General features: G+C 44.7%; 2 protein-coding genes across 3 annotated transcripts in view; one reads left to right on the top strand and one right to left on the bottom strand.

Annotated features, from left to right (window-relative positions):
* The first annotated feature begins 1,519 nt into the window (after positions 1–1,519).
* On the top strand, positions 1,520–2,650 carry GJA8 (gap junction protein alpha 8). Its single transcript, XM_029578575.1, has 2 exons — positions 1,520–1,890; positions 1,934–2,650. Exons 1-2 carry the CDS (start codon positions 1,520–1,522, stop codon positions 2,529–2,531), a joined length of 969 nt encoding a protein of 322 aa, XP_029434435.1. The 3' UTR covers positions 2,532–2,650.
* Positions 2,651–13,305: 10,655 nt separating this feature from the next.
* GTPBP8 (GTP binding protein 8 (putative)) overlaps positions 13,306–23,699 on the bottom strand; it is a 34,750-nt gene continuing 24,356 nt past the window's right edge. For both annotated transcript variants that reach the window (XM_029578245.1, XM_029578246.1), the window contains one exon: positions 13,306–14,532. In XM_029578245.1, the coding sequence (XP_029434105.1) occupies positions 14,439–14,532 (94 nt within the window). In that variant the 3' untranslated portion in view covers positions 13,306–14,438. The remainder of the gene's footprint in view (positions 14,533–23,699) is intronic.

The following is a 23,699-nucleotide window of genomic DNA, read 5'->3' as shown; positions in this document are numbered from 1 at the left end:
TAGTAAACCTTTACAGACTCCAAAGCTCACGTCTCGCATCTCTGAGTAATCCTGATGTTGCTCCAATCAAAGTATCACAGCCTGCAAGGAAGTATTCCTGAGCATTTTAAAGCAGGGAGGTCTCTGTCTGGAGAACAGCACAGGTGGGGGTCTGGTGGAAAACTTGGATGTGTTATATCAGCACTAAGGGACACGATGATTTGTTTCCTTATTGTATTCAGAACTTGTATTCAGCCCAGTGTAGCGCTTTCTACAGCTGGTGATCCCCTGAGAGCCACCAGCTGGCTAAGGAAAAGAATGCAGGTGCTTTCACTTTAAAAATTGCAGAAGGAAAATGTATCCACGAAACATCCACCTCCTTTTTCTGTGGATACCTTTCCAACCAAAACTATGCACATAATTATGAAAAGCCAGAACTGTGCACATAACTTTCTTCCCTGACCTAACCCCACCTTTGAAAATTGCCCTCTTACAGTATTTGTCTATTTCTTTACATTTCATTTTTATAATATTTATAGAGAATGTAGTGCTGGTGACAAATGCCAGATCGAGCCTATTAGAAAATGAAGTCTGCCATTTGTCCCCAGAAGAGATTCAGCACAGGCAGTGACAGTGGAGGCAGCCCCCATACCCTCCCCACACACACACTCGCACTGCACTGCCAGTACACCTGTCATGAAGGCTGAAGGGTCAGGCTTGCTGTACTCTGCAGAGATTAACAATGAGAGTGCTAATTTGTGCCCCTTGTGTGGGTGGTTTTCTTTGTGATGTAGAAACACTGGCACAGTGGTAAGTGGATGACATTCCAGAGAAACCACTGAACACTGACCTTCAGTTATTATTAAAAGAATTAGATTTGACATGGTAACAGTGGTTACAGGCTCTACGTCCCTGTTCCCATGTATCCATGTGACTATGTACTGAGTCTGCCATTCCTACAGGTGGAAGGCTCTGTATCCAACAAAACTGCTGCTGATAATTCACCTCCATCTAAGAAGCCTAAATTTAGCTCCCTCAATTTTGGATGGCTTATTGGGCACTGCTAGCATTGAAAATTAGTGCTAGATGGCTAAATTCTCATCTTCCCCTGACCCGGAAAGGACTTCAGGTCTTCTCACTTTATCAATCACTGAATTTAGCTGACTAGTGAAACTAGATGGCTAACTTTAGCCAAGGTAATGGGGAAATTTTCTCTCTAAGGCAGCTTCCTTCTTAGGCAGTTAGTTCCTGCTGAAAATGTGTTCTTACACTCTGTATCCCTGTGCCCAAACCCTGAGTCCTCTAGTCCTAGATCTGTCAGGTTCTGTATCTTTGTGCACATTTCATGATTCATCCATTATCATCTGCTCCACCCCCACACACACATTTATCTTAGTGAGAGTAAAGACATTGTGCTAAGACATTCTACAATAATGGATTATTAGTACATGACTTAAAATCTAGGGACAGAGATGGAAGATGTGTTTGCAGCCATTCTCATATTACTGCTCTCTTTCCTTCTCTCCAGAACCAGTAAACCATGGGAGACTGGAGTTTCTTGGGGAATATTTTGGAAGAGGTTAACGAGCATTCCACTGTCATTGGGCGTGTCTGGCTCACAGTGCTCTTCATTTTCCGGATCTTGATCCTAGGTACAGCAGCCGAGTTTGTCTGGGGAGATGAGCAATCTGATTTTGTGTGCAACACACAGCAGCCTGGCTGTGAAAATGTCTGCTATGATGAGGCCTTTCCTCTGTCCCATATCCGACTTTGGGTCCTGCAGATCATCTTTGTATCCACTCCATCACTGGTGTATGTGGGGCATGCCATGTACCATGTTAGGATGGAAGAGAAGAGGAAAGAGAAAGAGGAGCCAGAGTTGAGTAAGCAACATAAGATGGAGGAGAGGCTGTCCTTTGTTCCAGACCAAGGCAGCATCAGGACTACCAAGGAGGTCAGCACAAAAGGAACCAAGAGGGTTCAGATTGGAGGGAACCCTACTGAGAACCTACATGTGCCACATAATTTTCAAAATGCTCTTTGAAATGGGATTTGTGGTGGGCCAGTACTTTCTCTATGGCTTCAACATCCTTCCCCTTTATCATTGTAGCCGCTGGCCCTGCCCTAACACAGTGGACTGCTTTGTATCTAGGCCTACCGAGAAGACCATTTTCATCATGTTCATGCTGATGGTGGTCTCAGTCTCCCTCTTTCTCAACATTGTTGAGATCAGCCACTTAGGCTGGAAGAAGATCCATCTGGCCTTCAGGAGCATCAAGGCTCATCAGCCTCAACAGTTGTTTGGAGAGATCTCAGAGAAGTCCCTCCACTCAGTTTCTCTCTCTTCCATCCCAAAGGACAAGGGTTGCAGGTTGCTGGAGGAAGAGAAGATAGCCTCCCGTTTTTACCCTTTGACTGATAGGAGCATCAAGGACAGCCCCTTTCCAGCCCGCTTTAACATATATAAAGAGAGCAGCACTGAAGCTTGGAAGATTCTTCCAAGGCTTATAAAGAGGCTCTGCCATCCTGTGTGCAGACCGAAGAAACAGTAATGGTGATAAAGTCTGACCTTGTACCCTTTCAGGCTATGCTGTCCTTGAAGCCACTTTCTGAACATGCACCCTCTGAAAGTGCACGGTCTTATGGCTCTGATCAAGCACTATCTTCACCATCTTGTGTTTCCTCTGAACATGCACCATCTGAAAGGGCATCCCCTGAACATGCATCATCGCATGTACACTCCAAACAAACACTCACTGATGCCCTGTCTGAGCATGCAACATGGGAATGGGCATCCTCTCAGGTACTCTTTGACTGGCCACCCTCTTGTGAACCCTCCAAAAACTCTTGGGCATCCTCTGAGCATGCACCCTCCAAATGGCCATCCCCTAGTGTAACCTCTAGGCACATGCCTTTAGATCCTGAAATCTCTGAACTGGAACCATTTGAGCAGGAGACTCCTGAGGAACTCAAGCTGTTGGCATCATCTGCCAAGCTGATACCTGACATGAGATCCATCAGTAGATTAAGTAAAGCTAGCAGCCGGGCCCGCTGTGATGATCTGACTGTATGAGAAACAGAATACAGGATCCCAGCTATCTAAAACAGAGAAAGTTCTTTGGATGAGGAATGAGAAAGGTGCTCATAGGTAACTGTGTCCAGTGAGCGTCTAAGAGTTCTACAGATTGTCAAGCCTATTTATTGTAATGATTACGTCTCTTTTGGAAGGACCAGTTGAGTTTATGCATAAAACCTGCTGTAAGGCAAAGGAAGTGAACAGCAAGAACCATCCTGTCAGTGCCAAGACTGTCCTCTTTGATTGAGGTACGCTGGGGACCAGTCACTTTCCTTTGTGGGGAGTTAAGGCCAGGGCTTCCCACAGGCCAGTCCCATCTTCAGGATACCCACAATAATATGCCTGAGATACATTTGCACACTTTTCAGATCTAGTATATGCAAAGGTATATAATGCATGTTTGGAAAGTCTTAGTTTAGGCGGATGAAGAAGCAAATTTTGTCTGTTCACTGAAGCAGTTGTTTTGTGTATGTGCATTGCCTCAGACCCAGGTTCCAACTCAGTTCTTCCTTGCAACTTAGCATAACATCAGGGTTAACAGGGTAAGCATAAAACCTGAAAAAAATGTAAAGAAAAGAAGAATGCAAATTGTTTTATGAACTTGTCTAGATATTTTTTCACTATCAATAAAACAAAAATCATTGAAACCTGCATGTATTGAGCTGTAAATGTCATGTCTCAGTTACAGCATCAGCCGAAATCTCTCCTATCTCTAGGACACTGGCATGAACTTGTGTTCTCAATTCCATACAAAGGGTATGCCTGTTATTGCCTTATCAATGACACAATGCGTTCAGTGTCTGGAGAGTGTCTGTGTCTGACTTGTGAGAATCTACGGAAATAAAGGTTATCAAACAGAAACAAAAAAAATGAGGTGATACTTTTTTATTGGTCTAACGTCATCCATTTTTGGATGAGCTTTCAGGAGCTAATCTTTCCCTTCCTCTGATGAGAATAGAATGAGCATAGATGACATTACCAGAATATAGAAGTAAATCATAAAAGGCATTCCAATAATAGCTTGAAGCAGGAACGGATTGATGGGTAATCAGAAAGTGACAGTATAAGTTTGATATTTTGTTATTGAAGAATTCAGCAAAATCACCACTATTGTGTGTAGTGCAAGTGGCTTTTAGAGTTGTTTTTGAGAGACTCTGCACTATTGAGAAGAGCATTCTGGGGTTGTGATGAAATTTGATGATTTTTTTTGAGAAATAATCTTTTTTTGCATTGTTGATGATATGTTTATATTGGGCTAGGCATGTTCGATATTGTTATTTGGCATGTTCGATATTGTTATTTGTAACAAATATTGTTATTTGTTATTTGTAACTGCTTTTCTGCACTATTGTTTAAAATGGTAAAGTTTATTATATACTTACACCCCTGTTTCTTGTGAACCAGCATGATGGGACCAACCGTCTTGAATGTTGGTATATAAAAAAGTTAATAAATAAAATAAATAAATTTAGATTGACTGAAGTTTTGTTTCGTCTCCATTCTTTTTCTTTTTTTCGAAGTTGATGTTTAGACGTTCTGATGTTATTATTATACCATGGATTATTGTGTTTTGATGATTTGATTGTTTTAGTTATTAAGGGATTGACATTATCAGCTACTTTCATAGTGATCATAAACCAAGATGATACAGCTTCATCAGAATTTGAAAGATTAATATTAGTTAGTTCTGTTTGCAGGGTTTCTTGGAGGAGTTCAGTGTTGAAAGGTGGTCGATAAGTTATTTTGTTTTGTGGGTATCGAGGAAGAGTAAGGATGGAATGTGTTAGGTGATGATTGGACCAAGGTATTTCTGTGGTGTGGGTTTTGATATTAGACCAGTCATTAGAATTGACGAATATGAGGTCAATTGTATGACCTGCTTTGTGAGTTGGAGTAACAATGATTTGTTTTAGTTGTGGTGAAGCAAGAGCATCAATAATGATTTGACAAGTTTTTGAGTGATTGATTAAATCAAAATGAATGTTGAAATCACCCAGAATTATGATGGGTTTGTTAAGTGAAATATTGTTCATGAAATATTCAATTAGGGGAGAGCAGTTTTTTTTGAGTAGTCCAGGTGGGCAATAGACGAGGCATATTTGAATACCTTGACAGCATGGATACCGACTCTAACATGTGGACTATCTCTAGTCTGGACTACCTCTAGTCCGGAATTTGTTTCTCTCCCTTTAACTTAACTTTATATTTCTCTTCTAGCTTCCTAAGCTTCCAAGTTCACAGTCCTCGTTGTAATGTAACTTTGTTTTTTCTTCCTTTATCTAGTTATTTTACCCCTGTTCGATGTAAACCGTCCTGATATGGTATTTTAACCATGAAGGTCGGTATAGAAAAAATGTTAAATAAATAAATAAATATTTGAAGTTTAGGAGAATCAAATAAAGTGATCTCAAAGGGTGCAGCAATGTTTGTTGGATGGAGTGTCATCTGTAGGTCTTTTTTAGAGATAAACATTAAGCCACCACCTTTTTTCTTTTTTCTAGGGATTGAGAATATGTTGTATCTATGGTTGTTTATTTGGTTGAGTACTGTATCAGTGTTTTTAAGCCAGGTTTCTGTTATTGCAATGAAGTCTGGTTTAGAATCATAGAGCATATCATTAAATTAAATTGCCACCAATTAGAATTGTTCACATATTGTTCAAGAAATGCCGTATATAAAATGGCTATTTTTGGTGCCAATAGAGACCCCATCGGGATGTCATGAATTTGCTGGTAAAAAACCGAATCAAACAAAAAATAATTGTTTTTGTATAACTATTTCAGCGAGCTGTATTAAAAATAACAATGAAATGTGCTGAATTCCAACTCTTTCATTGAGCACCTCTTGTAATACCTTCAAGGCTTGATCTTGTGGTATATTAGTATACAGTGCGCTTAGATGCATTTAATCATCCAATGTTGAGTCCCAAGCTCAATGAACAATGACTGTAGATGTCTCAAATGTGCTATATCTTTTATATAATACCTCATCTGCTGTACAAACGGTTGTAATACCCGATCTATCAATACTGCCGTTGGTTCCAATGGGTCGAATGGGAGGATTAACAAAATCCTTGTGGATTTTTGGAATTGAATAAATGACTGGTATGCATGGAGGCTCAACCACCAAATATTTCCACTCCTTTGTTTTAAACAGAGGATATCCTAGGAGGGTGGTTAAAAATGCTTATAAACGTGCTAAGTTTTCTGACCGACAATCATTGTTACAGTACTATCCTAAAAAAGATAATCTTCAACTGGTTTTTGTATTGAAACAAACCATGGCAACGGCGACAATAGCAACATCGATTCGTAAACATTGGCATATTTTCTCTTTACATGAAATTTTCCGTGATCCTCCATTAATTGTCACTACACGGGGAAGAATATATCAGTTGGTACATGCTCCGTTACCGGTGGAATCTAATAATGATGTGGTGGATCATTTTAAATGTCGTCAATGTCCCCATTGTGACAGCTGTATTGAAGGTGAACATTATAGTTGGTAACCGGATCAACCCAGAGTATTGCGTAAAGTCACACACAAATTGTACTTAAACATTTGTAGTTTATGCATTTATTTGCCCGTGCCCAAAAATCTATGTGGGTCGAACAACTCGCACAATGTGGATCCGATTGAATGAGCATAAATCACGTTTAAAAAAAACCTTACAGCTCCTATTGTACAACATTGTTTACAACATCAGCATAGTTTCATGCAGTTGAAATGGACCATTCTTGATCATGTCAGGATATCATCTGGGGGGGGGGGGGGGGTCTGACAAAGTACAACATTAAGGGGTAGATTTTATAATTTTGCGCAAGCGCGTACTTTTGTTCGCACACCAGGCGTGAACAAAAGTACGCTGGATTTTATATGATACGCGCGTATCTTATTAAATCCAGGGTCAGCGCGTGCGGGGGGTGCACATTTGTGCAACCTGCACGCGCCAAGCCCAGCGCGCGCTGCCTGTTCCCTCCGAGGCCGCTCCGAAATCGGAGTGGTCTCGGAGGGAACTTTCCTTCCGCCTCCCCTCACCTTCCCCTCCCTTCCCCCCCCCCCCGGCCCTATCTAAACCCCCCTCCACCTTTGTTGGCAGATTTACGTCTGCGGAAAGCAGGCGTAAATCTGCGTGCGCCAGCGGGCTAATGGCGTGCCATCACCCGACCCGGGGGCTGGTCAGGAGGCCTCAACCACGCCCCGGGCCGGCGCCACGCCCCCGAGCATGCCCCTGAAACGCCGTGTCACTCGAGGCCTGCCCCCGAAACGCCACGTCACTCGCGGCACGCCCCCCCCGACACGCCTCCGAAAAGCCCCTCCATGCAAGCCCCGGGACTTACGCGCATCCCGGGGCTTGGGCGCGCCGCCGAGCCTATGCAAAATAGGCTCGGTGCGCGCACGGGGGGTTTGGGGTAGGTTTTCGGGGGGTACGCGCGTACCCCTTTGAAAATCTACCCCTAAATTACCGAGAGGCTTTTTGGATTTTTACATTAAACGCAGACACCCGGGGGTTTAAATGGAAACTGGATTGGACTACTCTAGTGTAAGGCATACGTGACGCATTGATGTCAGGTGAATATCTATCTGTGATTGGATGATTTGAATCAGCAAGAATCGTATAAGTGCATAGACAAACTATGTACCATTACAATGTAATAATATTAAGACACTTTAGTCTTTCTATTTTCTGCGTTAACATGTAAACCGGCGTGATATACCCCAATGAATGTCGGTATATAAAAGCAAATAAATAAAATAAATAAATCAGTGATGATAGAGGGTGACAGTGTTAAGAGCTTTGTAATTCAAGCCAGAAAGAGTCCTTGGCACAGGAAAAAATACGCTGTATTGAGCTGGTAAAGAATACGATGGATTGGATATATTTACATCCCTTGAGGAAAGACATGTGTGGTCTGAAACGTGGTCCCGTTGGGCGGACGGTAACATTTTGAATTCACGTCGGTTATGAATATTTATACAGCAATTTCATATATATGAAGAACTGTTTAAGTGAATAGTAGTGCTTAAATTTACAGTTTGGATATTTTTTAACAAATTTGGATATAAAAAGTGGGTTTGGACATTTGATAGGTCATCTTTTTGTTTTTGCATACTTAATACATAAATAGAAAGTGGTTGGTGGTGGATCTTTAATGATTAGAAAAATCTAATTTTCATTACCAGTGGGTAATGGGAACATAATAATATATGAAACTTTCCACTCCACCCTCAAATTTTTTCTTGTTGAATATACATAATTAAATTAGTACAGAGTCTACTATTGTTCAATCATAATAATGAAGATGAAGTGAGGTGATTATAGTTGAGTATATTTAGTATATATTTTGGATCCCTCAATAGCGACTAATTTGTGCGTTAGTTTGGTTTATCCCATTAAATATTAGAACACCCTTCATCTTGATCCCTTGGTAGTGATTTCCAGATCTTTGCGCTCACAAGGGGATCGAACATCCGCAATAAAGTTGTTCATTCTAACTTTTTATGAAAATGAGCCATGCAGAGTTAGAGACCTGATGTCGTCATTTCTGTGGTGGTGGTTCAGTCTGTCCACAATTATTTGATGGAAATATCTTTCCATTTGAGAAGCTTTTGAAATAGAAATGTTTACGGTCCACTTCGTGTCTCTTCAGGGATCTTATGTGGCATACATGTAAATTACTGTATATTAGTAAAACGATTAGTTAGTTATGGACCAGGATGATCGAACACTGGCATGGCTTAAGATGCAAAGTTGAAGTGCCATTGGTTGCACATAATTTGTCTATGCAACATACCTTTCCGGTTTTGGAACAAGTTACCCGCGACAGTCGGGGTGGTAACTTTAACCAGATTTTAATTAGAAAGACGCAACGATGGATATATTTTTTAAATACAGTGGAGCCTTTTGGATTCAACAAAAATAGATTGGGGATCATATTAGGTTTGTTTGTTTTTGATCAGCTGTTTATGGTTAGACTAAAGGTAAGGGGATATGACCACATGTGGACCTTTTAAATGTAGATTTCCAGTGGGGGTTGGTGAGTGATTGAGGCAGGAGGGGCGTAAGCATTGGTATGTGAGTCTGTTTTGTACAAGAGCCATGTATTGCTTATATGTTAATGCTATATTAATATATATTGTAGTAACAGTCTTTCTGCATTCTTTGCAGAAAATTGAGTCCCTGAAGCAGGCAACAGGAGTTGACAAAACACTGGCCTGTGTTGGGTTTTGTTATTTTTATGAAGCATATAACGTGGACACATATAACGTCTGATTGCAAAAGTTGAAATGGGTGTTTTTTCTTTTTCCCATTTAGATGAGAAGTCCTTAGAGTTCAGATAAGTATACCTTTATTTGAAAATAATTGTTTAGCCTTTTAGCAGATGATTGAGTCTTTAGTGCAGTTCTGACACTGTAGCCCATTGCGAGGCAACAGATGGATTATTGCATTTTAAGTACCTTGAGTCTGATGCTATGGCTCTTATTTGATGTTTTGAAGTAACAAAACATTTTTAATGCATATATTTATTACTTTGAATCTTTTGTGATAGTTGATGACTAAATGCTTTAGCTTTTTTTTTTTGTGTGTGTGTGATATTAAGTTTTGTATTAGACATCTCTGTTTCTGGGGGTTAAGTCGAGGGGGGGGGGCTGCATTCTTTTATGCTGTAATGATTTAACAGGTCTCTTTCTTAAAAGGTAAGGGGCTACCTGTCATTAATACCTGAGGTGGTCCCTGCGCCCTCGACACCATTGGTTATCCTTTCACCATGTTGCTGAGATGCCAATTAATACTATCTCATTATTCACTGCTATACGCTCTAACTCTCCCATTATACTTCTTTGAAATGTCTGTATGCCAATGGAAAAGTCTAAGTGTGTTTTGTTGGTATTAACAGCTTGCTTTTCAGTTCACAGGGATAATTTGGAATCTTTTTAGGGCAGGTGATTCTTTGCTTATAGGCACATGGACTACTTTTGCTTTTATTGGAACCTCTCATTTTGGGATGCCCTCAAATCTTCTACTTAGTATTCTTCAAAGATACCTCCCTCTGAACCATGTACTACTGAGTGACTGTTGGCTTTCTCCTTAGAGCAGCTTTTAAACTAAAACAATCTCCTTTTTTAGAGGTTAAACTAGCAGCCTGGTTCCATCCTGATTAAGGTGGAGCCCATCCCTTCGAAAAGACTCCCCACTTCCCAAAACGGGTTCCCAGTTCCTTACAAAACTGAATCCCTCTTCCTTGCACCATCATCTCATCCACACATTGAGACTTTGGTGTTCTGTCTGCCTCTGGGGACCTGCATGTGAAACAGGGAGCATTTCAGAGAATGCTACCCTGGAGGTTCTGGATTTCAGCTTTCTACCTAAGCCTAAATATGGCTTCCAGAACCTCCCTCCAACATTTTCTTATGTGATTAATGCCCATATGTACCATGACAGCTAGATCCTCCCCAGCACTAAGATATTATCTAGGTGACATGTGAGGTCTGCCACCTTTTGTAGCAGGCAGGCATGTTACAAGGTGATGCTTGTGCCCACCAGCCACCCAGCTATCTACATTCCTAACCAATTGACTTAATCCTTTTCTCCTGGGCAATTGCCCTGGGAGCCACATCCTCACTATGGAAGGACAATGCAGTCCTTGGAAAGCAGATTCTTGCTACAGGATCACTTCCTGCTGCTCCAGGTTGATGCTCTTTGACCAGGAGACCTTTCTTCTCCAAGGCAGCTCAGGACTGCCAGACTAGAATTGGGACTTGGTTACTATATCCCTAAAGGTCTCATCTATAAACCTCTGTCTGCCATGCTAGCCTCCAGCAAACAGACCGCTGAGTAAAAAAATAATACATGTGACATTCGATGCAGAAGACTGGAAGGCCCTTCTCTTGCTGCTGGATTGCTGCCTTCATCTTAATTTTGTTGAGTTCTTAGTTAAGGGAGTAGGAAATGTATAAATAAGAGTCCTTTTAAATTTTATTGGTATATTCACTATTAATCTGGTAGTGACCTATAACAGGATAAACCCTTGATAAGGTCAGGGGCAATCCTGTGTTTTAGATACCCCCCGATTTTTAATGTAAAAATGGCTCCTGCCTATAAATCAGAGGATGAGCTAGGGGTGAGTGGGAGGGAAAGACAAACACACAAACTCTAAGCTTTTTCCTACCTGTTGGTTAGCTTTTTGGGTTGTTAACACACACCCAGAGTAAATATACCCAAATAGTTTACCTCTCCCCAAAACTTAAGTACTAAAACTTCCTAAAGTAATATTTACCGATCCTCTTCAGTTATCAGCAAGATGATCTTCTCCTCTGGCTGCTGAACTGAGGGAGTTACTCGCTAGGAAATGGAACTTTTGGGCAGGATAGTAGCAGAGACAAAGTTGATCAGAGCTGTACAGATTCTAAAGAACTGCTGTCTCATGTGGGGCCATAGGTTGGGGGGAAGAGTAGAGGACATCAGCTCTTATCTGGAGGAGATGGGGAGTGGAGGCTAGGTGAACTACAGATTTTACTTAAGAGGCGCATATGGAAGCAGAGGCTGTGGGTGGGAAAAGACTAGTGCAAAGTGCTAGGGCTATGTGGGAAAAAAAATACTATTAGTGGGAAAGGAATTTCATTCCCCCCCACACTTTTGTTTCCCCTTTTCTCTTACATCATACAAATGTCATATGTTCTACATCCTATTAAATTTTATGTACCTACGGTATGGGGCAATAATTAAACTGCCAACAATGGTGTAAATACTGCAGGGTTTGCCCTAATAAGCAAATCAGTGTTGATCTGCTTTGATTAGGGCTGCAGGCTAAAGAAACCACAGCCATTTGCATCTATTTATTCTGAATCCTGCTTTTGCCAACACCTCTGCATTATGCGAGTATAAGTTTGTGCACTGCGAGGCCTGTACTTCCAGCTGCATCAAGGGTGAGCAATTTGCACAGGTAAAATACTGTTTAAACTACAGAAATTACTTTGAAAATTACCCACCCCAAGGCAATTTTCAAAGTTCTTACCAGCAGCTTTTGCATAAATTTTTCAAAGCGAAAGGATGCACACAAACTCCCCTGTAGTATAACTGCTCCTGGCATGGCATCACGCTAAGTGGGTGGATTTACATGCATGGTTTTTAAAATCGTAACCATGTGTGTAAATCTAAACACAGCAACCCCGCCCCCCCCCCAACATACTTTCTTTTTGCATGTCTAAAAGAAAAATGCACAAAATGGAGTTATACATATTTTTTGCATGCAAAGACAGCAAACTTTCTACTGAGCCATTTATGTACATACCTCTTATGTATGAAACAGATAAGTATGGGAGAAGAAATGAGGGAAGCTTGCTGGGCAGACTGGATGGGCCATTTGGTCTTCTTCTGCCGTCATTTCTATGTTTCTATGTATGTACCTGCTTTGAAAGTTACCCCTATATGTATGGGATGTGTGAGATATGGCACTCAAACTATTTCAGCCAAAGATAAAGAATATGGCTCTAATTTGTCTCCATTGCAGGTGAAAAGGTTACCGGCCCCTAGCCTAATATATTGCACAGTACAAGAACAAATGTGATTTCTTCTAGCGAGGGTGCATGGATGCTCTTTTTAGTTGTGGAGGGCACGTACCACTCCTGGAGAGGCATTTGCTAGTAATGTGAAAAACTTTGGGCACTGTCTTTCCATATATTTTAACAATATTACTGAAGAACCCAGATGACCATGCTTTATTTAGTGAGGCTGTAACAGCAGTGTTAGTTACTGGCAAGAATTCTCCCCCTGTATTTATCTCTGCAAGCTGCTGTATCTCAGGAAGACTGAAGCGGACACGGTTCAGTGGTACCAGAGACCGTGTTAGGAATAAGGAAAGGCCCAGGGTCAGATGCTGCTGAGCAGCCTTAAGCTAAGAATCATTGGCCCCTTGCAAGTGTAAAATGATTTAGATATTTTGGGAATAAAAGCCATTTCTGCAGCCAGGAAACAAACTGAGGACCAAGGTCTAGAGAGCATGTGGAAAGACTTGGGCTGTTCGAAAACCTCTCTTTCATTCTTACAGTAGTATTTAAAAATGTACTAAAAAAACTGATAGCACAGTTAGGGAGTACTGTTAATGGTGGAAGAGAGAGCAATTCACTCCCTGCTCAAGCTAGAGATCTGCTAGTCTTCCATTTATTCCTTATTTATTTTTGCATACTTCAATTTGGTTTTGGTATATCACAAGTATTTGTACCTTTTTTTTTTATAATGCATTAAAATATTTTAAAGAGACTAGGAAAAACAAACATAAAACTACTCCTACAGTACCAAGAGGAAAGGCTTAAAATGATATAAAGGAACTGATCCACATAAAGATGAGAAATAGCAGCCACCATTACTGTACCTTTATCTGTTCAAAGAGAAATGGTTCCTTCGTCATGGCAAAGAATGACCAATCTCCTCTAAAAACTTTAGTGGCCTGTGGCTTCTTATTGCTAGATAAAAGTGTGGGCACTGTATTGAGGAACAGTAGTAGGCAAAGCCTCAGTATCCTGGTTACAAGAATATCTTCTAAATGCGGATTCATTTCCACAGCACGGTAATGCTCTCTCTGCAAACCCAGAAGATGGCCCCACTTCATGATGCTTACAATGTTGTCAAATGTAGTATGGTCCGTTATAGCAGCAAGGGCAGATGGGCTAGGATTTTTGTCAATTTCTAGTTTAAGAATTTCTGTTCTAAAGGCTCCAAGCATAAACCCTTTTCAGAATTAGTTGATACTCCTGTATGGCCACAAGTTTTTGTGGGGGTTTTTTTTTTTTGTTTTTTCCTATGAATCTTTGGCAGAACATAAATAACTGCAACCTTAGGTTTATTCACAAGGGAAAAGTTAAACAGTCCACTTAGGGAAGGGGTGGAGTGGGAACATACTTTTTCAATTTTAAAAATTCTTTTGAAGGTGCAACTGGTGCAGATTAAATCTGTACATGTACTTGGACGCTTATGCACAAAGGTTCAAATATAACTTTGCTTAGAAAATCTGGGATAGCATTTAGGAGCTGACTTTGTTCCACTGCCCTCTGCATTTTTTCTAAAATTGAAACTATTTCTTGTATAATACAGAACATAGGAAAGGTATAGCTCCGCAGCCAGGCTACGACTTTAATTCTCATCCCTCCCAGCTTAGCTTCATGTAATTGATCGAGTCCCTAGAGCTTGATCCCGTTTGTAGGATAAAGTCCACGTCTTGATGGTCTTCTTCTGCTACTCCATCTTTGCTGGGCTATATAGCTGGATTGGTGTTAAGGCAAATCTCTTTCCATCCAGAAATAGTGCCCTTGGCTCTGGCCCATTACTTCGTCATAAGTCTTGATGCCCTCTTATGTGTTCATCAGGTGATCGTTCCACATACGCTCACTGCTGGACAGCTGTGTTCTGCATACGAAGATTCCCTGTCACATGAACAATGAAGCACCGGAGCAGGTGAATCCCAAAGAAGTGCAGGGAGCTGCAGAAATAATGGGAAAGATTACAATCTAATTCTGATGTCATCCTTACTTGTTTGGAATTATAAAATGCCACATCAGCATCACCCTGTTTTTAAGATAGTATTAGTTACCCTACTGCTATTAAAAACCAACATCCATACACCACAGACCAATAGTGAATCAAAGTATTCAAACATAAACCTTGGATATTTGTCTTTTCACACCCCAAACATCATGTTGGCATTTCTTCTTATTTAATATTTAAAACCCCCATGAAAAATCAAAGAGTAAAGGGGCTGACTTTCAAAACAGCCTCGGTGCCTGACTTAGCTGGCTGTTTTCAATCAAAATCTAGGAAGCCAGACTTATGCTGAAAATGTGCTTAAATGTAGCTAGATACAATCTAGCTAGTAATATTTAAGTCGGGTATCTCTGCTGCCTGCTGTAGTACTGAAAATTAGCTACAGGCTGCTGCAGAAAGTTGAGTGTTAAAACTGTATGCTGAAATGCAGTACACAGTTTTCTAATGCACAAGCTAATTTTTTTTTTTAACTCCCAATTCAATAATGAGAAATTACTACTTACATGAAAATTTCCTTTTCTTTAGGACAGTCAGATGAATCCAGAGCACATGGGTTATGCACTCCTACCAGGAGATGTGGAGTAAGCTGCTGTCACAGTATTCTCCGTCTCCAGCAGATGGTGGACACGCATCTTCCCACTGGGGATTGCTTCAATTTTAAGAAGGAAACTTTTGGATAGAAACTTAACTTCCTGCTCTCCTGCGGTGTTTCCAAATGGTCCCTCCCCCAGTTGAGAATTCCTGAGGTGATTTCCGTGGTCCCTTAGAAGTGTGCCTTGGTCCAGTAGTTGGTTTTGCCAGCATGGATTTAGGTGCTTGAGCAGCTAAAAGGCAGTGTGTTTAGGAAGCAGAGCACGGCAGTGATGGCACATGCCCTCTCCCCCCCACCGCCATCGCTGGAGACTCTCTGCTCAGCCAGGTAAGGCTGAGTTCCGGTAAGTTTTAAACAAATAACTAAATAAATAGATATAGACACACAGACTTAGCAGGAGGTTTTACTGTACAGGGTTTCCTCCCATCCGGTCTCAGACGTTTGTCCCGCTCCGTGGGAGGTCAAGGGACAGGGGCAGCCTGAGCAGCCTCTTTTGGCTGGGCCCCGCTCCACGGCTTTTTGCGGCACGCAGTATAGTAGGCTGCAACGGCTTTTTGCGCTCTGAGGCTGCTCGCTGCGTGTGCATCTTGCTGTGCATCCAGTTGCATGCCCAGTTGTTGGGTGCATAGTAAACCTTTGAATTCTGAGTGCCCATGTTCAACACCACCTATTGACCGCATGCTTACATCAGCACATAAGTGGTACTGTGCATTTACATTTTTTGTGCACCAAGGGGTAGATTTTCAAACCGCGCGATTTGGCGTACTTTTGCTGGCGCATCAGGCTCCAGCAAAAGTACGCGGGATTTTAGTAGATACGCGCGTAGCCGCTAAAATCCTGGATCGGCGCACGCAAGGCTATCAATTCCATATAGCCGGCGCGCGCCGAGCCGCACAGCCTATCCCATTCCCTCCGAGGCCGCTCCGAAATCGGAGCGGCCTCGGAGGGAACTTTCTTTTGCCCTCCCCTCACCTTCCCCTCCCTTCCCCTACCTAACCCACCCGCCCGGCCCTGTCTAAACCCCCCCCTTACCTTTGTCGGGGGATTTACGCCTCCCGGAGGGAGACGTAAATCCCCGCGCGCCAGCGGGCCGCTAGCGCGCCGGGACGCGACCTGGGGGCGGGTCCGGAGGGTGCGGCCACGTCCCCGGACCGCCCCGGGCCGTAGCCACGCCCCCGCAACGCTCCCGACACGCCCCGAAAACGCCGCGCGGTTCGGGCCCGCCCCCGACACGCCCCCTCAGAAAACCCCGGGACTTACGCGAGCCCCGGGGCTCTGCGCGCGCCGGTAGGCCTATGTAAAATAGGCTCACCGGCGCGCAGGGCCCTGCTCGCCTAAATCCGCCCGGATTTGGGCGGATTTAGGCAAGCAGGGCTCTTAAAATCCGCCCCTTAAGTTTTGGCCGTCTGAGTGAATAGCCAGGTGTGCGCGCTTAAGTTCTGGATGCATAATTTTTGGGCATAGTTGAGTGCCTAGGTGTATGTGTGCTAATGTGGGACACAATTTTTAGGCACCTAGCTGAATGTGTATGTATGCATGTATGTATGTATTTAAAAAAAAAAAAAGGGCAGCCACTCAGCACATTGTTGACCATAATAGCGCCTGTGCCTAAGAAGCCTCAGTGCCCATCTCTTTGCACTGCTTGTTGTATTCGGGCATCTCAGCCAGGAGTGCCTGCTGAATTGTGCCAGCGTTGTTTAAAGACTGGGGGTGAATTGTCGTCCTCTGATTTCACTAAGCCTGGTTCTTCCCAGCCAGATGTGGGTCTTCGTAAAGATGTCTCAGGTGGGGCACCTGAATTTGGAACTCCTCTAACTGGTTCCTCAGCAAGGGAAAGTAGTACAGCGAGTACTCCTTGGGTATCTCCCAGTCTGGATGCTTCAGCTCTTCCTGGGTAGAATTTTTTTTCCAGGGGTTACAGTCTGTTCTGCAGGCCCAGTACTCTTGTTCTGTCCCATGCTCCTAGAGCAGAGGCAGAAGTGGGAACCTTGCCTGGACCTTCTGTCCGTGCCAAAATACCGCCCCCACCCCCGCGTGACAGTCTCCTCTGGCTGGAGATCCGGATGGTGCCGCTCCTGCCTCTCTTGAGGATGGGGAAATCCCCCCCCCCCCCATTGGACCCGTACAGAACCATGTTGCAGTTGTTTCTCAGGGTTGAACTGCCAGCCTTGATTTACTAGACCTTGACTATGCTTGCAATTCCTGGGGCAGATCCTGTTTCTGAGCCGAAGAAAAATCTTATTTTGATTTCCTTGCGTAAAGCCTCTCATTTTTTCCCCTGTGATGGAAGCCATTCAAGAATTGAGTGATCTTGAGTGGGGTGCCCCAGAGGCTAATTTCAAAGGGAGTCTTGACTCAGTGATGAGAGAGCACTTACGTTTTCCAAAAGTAGATGCACGTGTGTGTAGTTTCCAAGCGGACCACTATTCCTGTGGAAGGAGGAGCGGTCTTGAAGGATGCTCATGATAGAAAGATTGAGACTATCCTTAAGCAGGCATTCAAAACTGTGGCAAGGTCCTTGCAGATTGCTTCTTTTTGTTCCTTGGTGGCTCACTTTTATTTGCTTCTCTCCCAGGAGGTTAGTGACTCTGCAGTAAATCCTAGCTCAGTTATGGAACCAGCTGACGCCTTTTTGGCTGCGGCCAGAGGGGTGGCTTAGATTGTGACAGCCAGGCACCAGTTATGGTTGAGAAATTGGTTTCCCAATGGGACTTCCAAGGCTAATCTCATCGAATTGCCTTTCACAGATTGTTCATTTGGTAAAGAGTTGGAGAAACTGGCCAGTAAGGGGGGATAATCTCCGGTTCCTAGTTTTCCGGAAGATGAGACAGGCGCAGCACTCCCTTGTCGTCATGAGTGGTCGTTCTAGAGAATCCAGGCGTTTGTCTCTATAGAGTGACTTTTCAGAGAACTCTGCCCTTTCTTCGCTGACAGCCCAGACAAGGCACAGGCTCGGGTGATGGTTCCTCCTGACCCTCCCAATGAAGGTTTGCTGACCCACACCCAGGAACAGGAGATGGGGGGGGGGGGGGGGTGTCGCCTTTTTTTTTTTTTTTTTTTTTTAATCAGAGGTGGGTTGAGCTCTGAGTCACATTGGATCAGTGAATCCTTGTGATAAGGTGGTTATACAATGGACTTTCGCAGTATTCCTCTGGCCATGTTCATGGTGTTTCCCTGCCACTCCCCGCAGCAGAAGCAGGTGGTGAAGGTTACATTGATTCTCACAGGACAGCAGGATGTTAGTCCTCACATATGGGTGACATCACAGGATGGAGCCCAATCACGGAACACTTTTGTCAGTTTCTAGAACTTTGACTGGCCCCTACTGGGCATGCCCAGCATGGCACCAACCCTGCAGCCAGCAAGGGTCCCCCTTCAGTCTTCTTTTTTCCGCGCAGCAGTAGCCACGTGGTTAAGGAGCTCCACAGAGATTCCTGACAGGAATTTTCCTCACGGAATTACTACTTTTCTTACCCCACAGGGGTCCCCTCCTTCAATTTTTTCAAGCCACGGTACTCCGGTAGGTTTTCTACCCGTTTTCGGTTGATTCCCGTCGAGTTTGGCCCTCGCGGCCTACTGGCCGTCGACCATACCGCGGCTCAAGTTTTTCATGGCCATGGTGTCTAGGTTCCGTTGGTGCCTGGACTGCAATCGCACCATGTCCATAACAGACCCTCATAAGGTCTGTGTAATGTGTCTTGGATATGAACACGATGTCCTGCCCTGCACCAAATGTGCCCTAATGGCACCAAAAGGTCGCAAGGCCAGAATGGAGAAGATGGAACTTCTCTTCTGTGCTCAAACCCCGACGCCGTCTATTGTATCGACGTCGTCGGAACCGGCACTGTCAACTTCGCGCCAGTATCGACCACCGACCGTTGACCCCCCGGCATCAACGACTTCTCGGCCCTCAACCACCTCCACTCCCCCTCAGGACAGAGGGGATCGTAGAGAGAAACATCGCCACTGACATCGGAAGTCTCGGACTATCGAGGGAGCAAAATCATTGACCTCGCCATCGTCCGAGCCGCTGTCGAAGAAACCCTGTCCAGAAAGGTACTGACCTTTTCGGTGCCCGGGTCACAGAGGCAACCCTCACCCGAAAGGGGATTGGGAGCCGTGACTCCGCCTTTAAAGGTGGTCCCTCCGGCTATGCCTCTGCCTCCTTCTTCTGTTCCGGAGCCAGGGCTGCTTGCTCCAGGTCTCCGAGAAGAACTGGACCGGCTGGTTCAGGAGGCCATCGACAAGGCGATGCATCGACTCCAAGTTCCTCCGGCACTGACACCGGTACCGATGGTGGAACCGACCACTGACCCGATTCCGGCAGCATTGGCACCGCTGCTCTTGAAGATGGAAGCGCTCATTGCCGCTTTTACACCGATGGATCCCGGGTCACCGATGGCTTTGGTGCCCTCTCCGCTTATCTTGTCATCGGGAGGAGAAACACTGTTCTGCATCCCTCCATTGGGAGTTCAACCGATGCCTCAGCCATCGATGCCTGCACCGGTGCCTTCATCGGTGCCTCCAATTATTCCTTCGACTCCTTCGGAGCCTAGACCAGGACCTTCAGGGATTCCACCATCCCGTCCCCCTCTGGCTCCTAGAGGGGCAGTGCTGATCCCTACAATACCTGGACTGCCGATTCTTCACCAGACACCGATGACCTGCCTTCACCACCTTCTCCTACTGAAAGCAGAAAGCGTTCTCCTCCAGAGGACCTTTCCTTCATAAATTTTGTGAAGGAGATGTCTGAATTAGTTCCCTTCCAATTACAGACCGAACAAGATGACAGGCATCAAATGATGGAGCTGTTGCAATTCCTGGATGCTCCCAAGGAAATAACCTCCATCCCTATTCAAATTCTTCTGGATCTCCTCAAAAAGAACTGGGAACACCCTGGCTCTGTTGCTCCAGTCAACAGGAAGGCTGACACCACTTATTTGGTACAGTCAGCCCCAGGTTTTCAAAAACCTCAATTGGATCACCAATCTCTGGTTGTAGAATATGCCCAAAAGAGGGCAAAGAGATCAAAACCCCACACTTCCTTTCCCAGAGGTAAGGAGCAAAAATTTCTAGATGCCATTGGTCGCTGGGTCTTCCAGGGCTCAATGCTCATCTCCCGAATCGCCTATAATCAGCTCTATATGACCCAATACAACAGGGTCTTATTTAAGCAGATACAAGACTTGACAGACTCCCTGCCTCAGCAATTTCAAGATCAGCTCCAATCCCTAGTAAACAATAGTTTTGAGGCGGGCAAGCATGAGATAAGATCATCTTAAGATATCTCTGACACTGCTACCAGGGTATCTGCAGCTGCTATCTCGGCAAGAAGATGGGCCTGGCTCAAGTCTTCGGACCTTCGCCCTGAAGTGCAAGACAGATTATCCGATCTGCCCTGTGTAGGAGACAATCTGTTCGGTGAAAAGATCCAACGAACAGTGGCGGAACTCAAGGACCATCATGAGACCCTGAGACAGCTCTCTCTGATGCCTTCTGAGTACTCCTCAAAGCAGTCTTTCCGAAAAGACACTAAGAAGTCCTTCTTCTGTCCGAAGAAATCCTATCCGCCACCGCCTAGAACTCGCTCTACGAGACCATTTCAAAAAACCCAGTCTCGTCAAATACGAAAACAAAAGCTGCAAGCAGCTCCTCAGCCGGGCCCTGCTTCCGGTTTTTGACTCCTGCATAGAGAGCAGCAGCCAACTTCCACTGCCTCACATACCAGTGGGAGGTAGATTGTGCCATTTCAACAACCGGTGGCACTCAATCACCTTAGACCAGTGGGTCCTAGCGATAATTGCTCAAGGTTATCATCTCAACTTTCTCTCCATCCCACCGGACTCCCCACCTCTACAGACGTGGAGAACATCCAATCACTCCATCCTTCTGGAACAGGAGATCTCCCTCCTTCTTCAGTCCAAGGCAATAGAACCAGTACCCTACTCTCAGCACGGCCTAGGGTTCTATTCCTGGTGCTTCCTAATCCCCAAAAAATCGGGAGACGTTCGTCCAATTCTGGATCTACGTGCCCTCAACAAGTACCTCCATCGAGAAAAGTTCAAAATGGTAACTTTGGATTCTCTTCTTCCTCTTCTACAAAGAGGAGACTGGCTCTGCTCTCTAGACCTCCAGGATGCATACACTCATATTGCAATAACTCCATCTCATTGCAAATACCTGAGATTTCTAGTAGGCCCCAAGCACTATCAGTACAGAGTGCTTCCATTCGGCCTCGCGTCTGCACCACAAGTCTTCACAAAATGTCTCGTAGTAGTTGCAACCTTCCTCAGGACTCAAGGTGTTCACGTCCACCCCTATCTAGACGATTGGTTGATCAGGGTTCCCACTCAGCAAACTGCTCTGTCGTCCCTCATCTTACCTTACACACTCTGATTTCACTAGGATTTCTCGTCAACTACGACAAATCCTACTTAATCCCATCTCAAACCTTATCATTCACAGGGGCAGACTTGGACACATTGCAGGCAAAAGTTTTTCTACCTCGACAACAAGCTCTCACTCTCGTCTCTCTCGCACACCAGCTGCAGTCTCAGCACTGCACGTCGCTTTCTCATCCTACTGGGTCACATGGCGTCCTCAGTTCAGGTCACCCCAATGGCCCACCTAGCCATGAGAGTCATGCAGTGGACTCTAAGGTCACAATGGACTCAATGTATTCAGCCCCTGTCGACCATTGTTCACATCACTGACTCACTCCATCAGTCTCTCGCCTGCTGGAAAAATCAGATCAATCTCCTCCAAGGCTTGTCCTTCCAGGCGCCAGACCCTCAAATAACTCTCACCACTGATGCTTCCAACATTGGCTGGGGAGCCCATATGGCCAATCTGCAGACACAAGGAAGCCAAACACAAAATCAATTTCCTGGAGCTTCGAGCAATCAGATATGCTCTCAGAATATTTCAGGATCGCCTTTCCAACCAAGTCATCCTGATTCAGATAGACAACCAGGTGGCCATGTGGTACATCAACAAACAAGGAGGCACGGGCTCCTACCTCCTTTGTCAGGAAGCTGCGCAGATCTGGGAGGAGGCCCTCTCCCACTCAATGTACCTCAGGGCCACCTACTTGCCGGGAGTGGACAATGTGTTGGCAGACAAGCTAAGGCGCACCTTTCAACCGCACGAATGGTCTCTCAACCCCTCAATAGCGGGCTCGATCTTCCAACAATGGGATTACCCTCAAATAGACCTCTTTACGTCACCTCAAAACTGCAAAGTAGAGAACTTCTGCTCTCTCTCAGCCAACACTATCAGCCAAGAGATGAGTTCTCCCTCTCATGGGCAACCGGTCTCCTATATGCATTCCCTCCACTTCCACTTCTCTCAAAGACTCTCGTGAAGTTATGTCAGGACAAGGGAACCATGATCTTGATAGCACCTCACTGACCACGCCAAGTGTGGTTTCCAATACTTCAGGATCTCTCCATTCGCAGGCACATTCCCTTGGGAAATGACCCACTTCTGATCACTCAAAACGACTGGTGCCTGCGCCACCCCAATCTTCAAGCCTTGTCCCTGACGGCATGGATGTTGAAAGGTTAATCCTTCAGCCACTTAACCTTTCTGAATCAGTTTCCCATGTCCTGATTGCTTCACAGAAGCCTTCCATGAGAAAATCCTACCTTTACAAATGGAACAGGTTTCATTCATGGTGCTTTTCTCAATCCCTTGACCCCTTTACCTGTCCAATCACGAAGTTTCTGGACTATCTCTGGCACTTGTCAGTCTCAGGTCTAAAAACTTCCTCCATCAGAATGCATGTTAGTGCGGTGGACGCCTTCCATAAAGGTGTCGGGGATGTTCTCATATCAGTACAACCCCTTGTAACACGTTTTCTGAAGGGCTTGCTTCACCTCAAGCCTCCACTGCGTCCTCCAGCCCCTTCTTGGGACCTCAACCTGGTTTTGGGTCGGCTCATGAGACCACCATTCGAGCCTCTCCAATCCTGTGAACTTTGCTATCTCACAAGGAAAGTGATTTTCCTTTTGGCAATCACTTCGGCTCGCAGAGTTAGTGAGTTACAGGCCGTAGTTACATATCCGCCTTACACTAAACTTCTGCAGGACCGGGCAGTACTCTGCACTCACCCTAAGTTCTAGGCTAAGGTAGTATCAGAGTTTCATCTCAATCAATCCATTATACTACCTACCTTTTTTCCCAGGCCCCATTCCAATCCAGGAGAGCAGACTCTGCATACCCTTGACTGTAAACGGGCTCTAGCGTTCTACCTAGACCGTACAGCTGCCCACAGGAAAAGCACTCAATTGTTTGTCTCTTTCCATTCATTAAATTGGGGCAACCTGTGGGTAAGCAGACTCTCTCCTCCTGGTTAGCGGACTGCATATCCTTCTGCTGTCAGCAAGCAGGCATTCCACTTCAAGACAGTGTTAAAGCACACTCTGTGAAGGCCATGGCCACTTCAGTAGCACACCTACGATCGGTGCCGCTTCCTGACATTTGCAGGGCTGCCACTTGGAGTTCTCTCCATA

The sequence above is a fragment of the Rhinatrema bivittatum genome, chromosome 15 (genome assembly GCF_901001135.1).
Source record: "Rhinatrema bivittatum chromosome 15, aRhiBiv1.1, whole genome shotgun sequence".
NCBI classification, from domain to species: domain Eukaryota; kingdom Metazoa; phylum Chordata; class Amphibia; order Gymnophiona; family Rhinatrematidae; genus Rhinatrema; species Rhinatrema bivittatum.
The sequence above is the reverse complement of the archived record's forward strand: the minus strand, read 5'-3'. Positions and strand labels throughout refer to the sequence as shown.